This window comes from Penaeus monodon, chromosome 25 (genome assembly GCF_015228065.2).
Source record: "Penaeus monodon isolate SGIC_2016 chromosome 25, NSTDA_Pmon_1, whole genome shotgun sequence".
Classification (NCBI taxonomy): Eukaryota; Metazoa; Arthropoda; class Malacostraca; order Decapoda; family Penaeidae; genus Penaeus; species Penaeus monodon.
Genome location: NC_051410.1, coordinates 38,246,433 through 38,246,657, shown reverse-complemented (window position 1 = coordinate 38,246,657; position 225 = coordinate 38,246,433). Strand labels below are relative to the sequence as shown.

At 45.8% G+C, this 225-nt stretch overlaps 1 protein-coding gene across 1 annotated transcript in view; it reads right to left on the bottom strand.

The window, feature by feature from the left end:
• LOC119589466 (ankyrin repeat domain-containing protein 34B-like) overlaps nucleotides 1–169 on the bottom strand; it is a gene marked incomplete at its 5' end in the record, with an annotated part of 2,216 nt that extends 2,047 nt beyond the window's left edge. Inside the window, 1 exon segment of the mRNA XM_037938069.1 lies at nucleotides 71–169. Coding sequence (XP_037793997.1) covers nucleotides 71–169 — 99 coding nt within the window.
• Between the last annotated feature and the right edge of the window lie 56 nt (nucleotides 170–225).

Sequence of the window (225 nt, the reverse complement as noted above, 5' to 3'; positions counted from 1 at the left end):
AAAGAATTATGATATAGCATTACAAACCCTATAATTTTTTTTATTCACTTCAACAATGTAACTCACTGACCTGTCTTGTCCCGGATGTTCGGGTCAGCGCCGGCTTCCAACAGGTCCTTGATGACCGTATTCTGACCTCGTCTGCAGGCCCAGATCAGAGCCGTTCGACCTGTAAGGGGAAGGCAGGTCAAGGCTCTGTTTATATAGATTTTGGTGCAGGAGAGT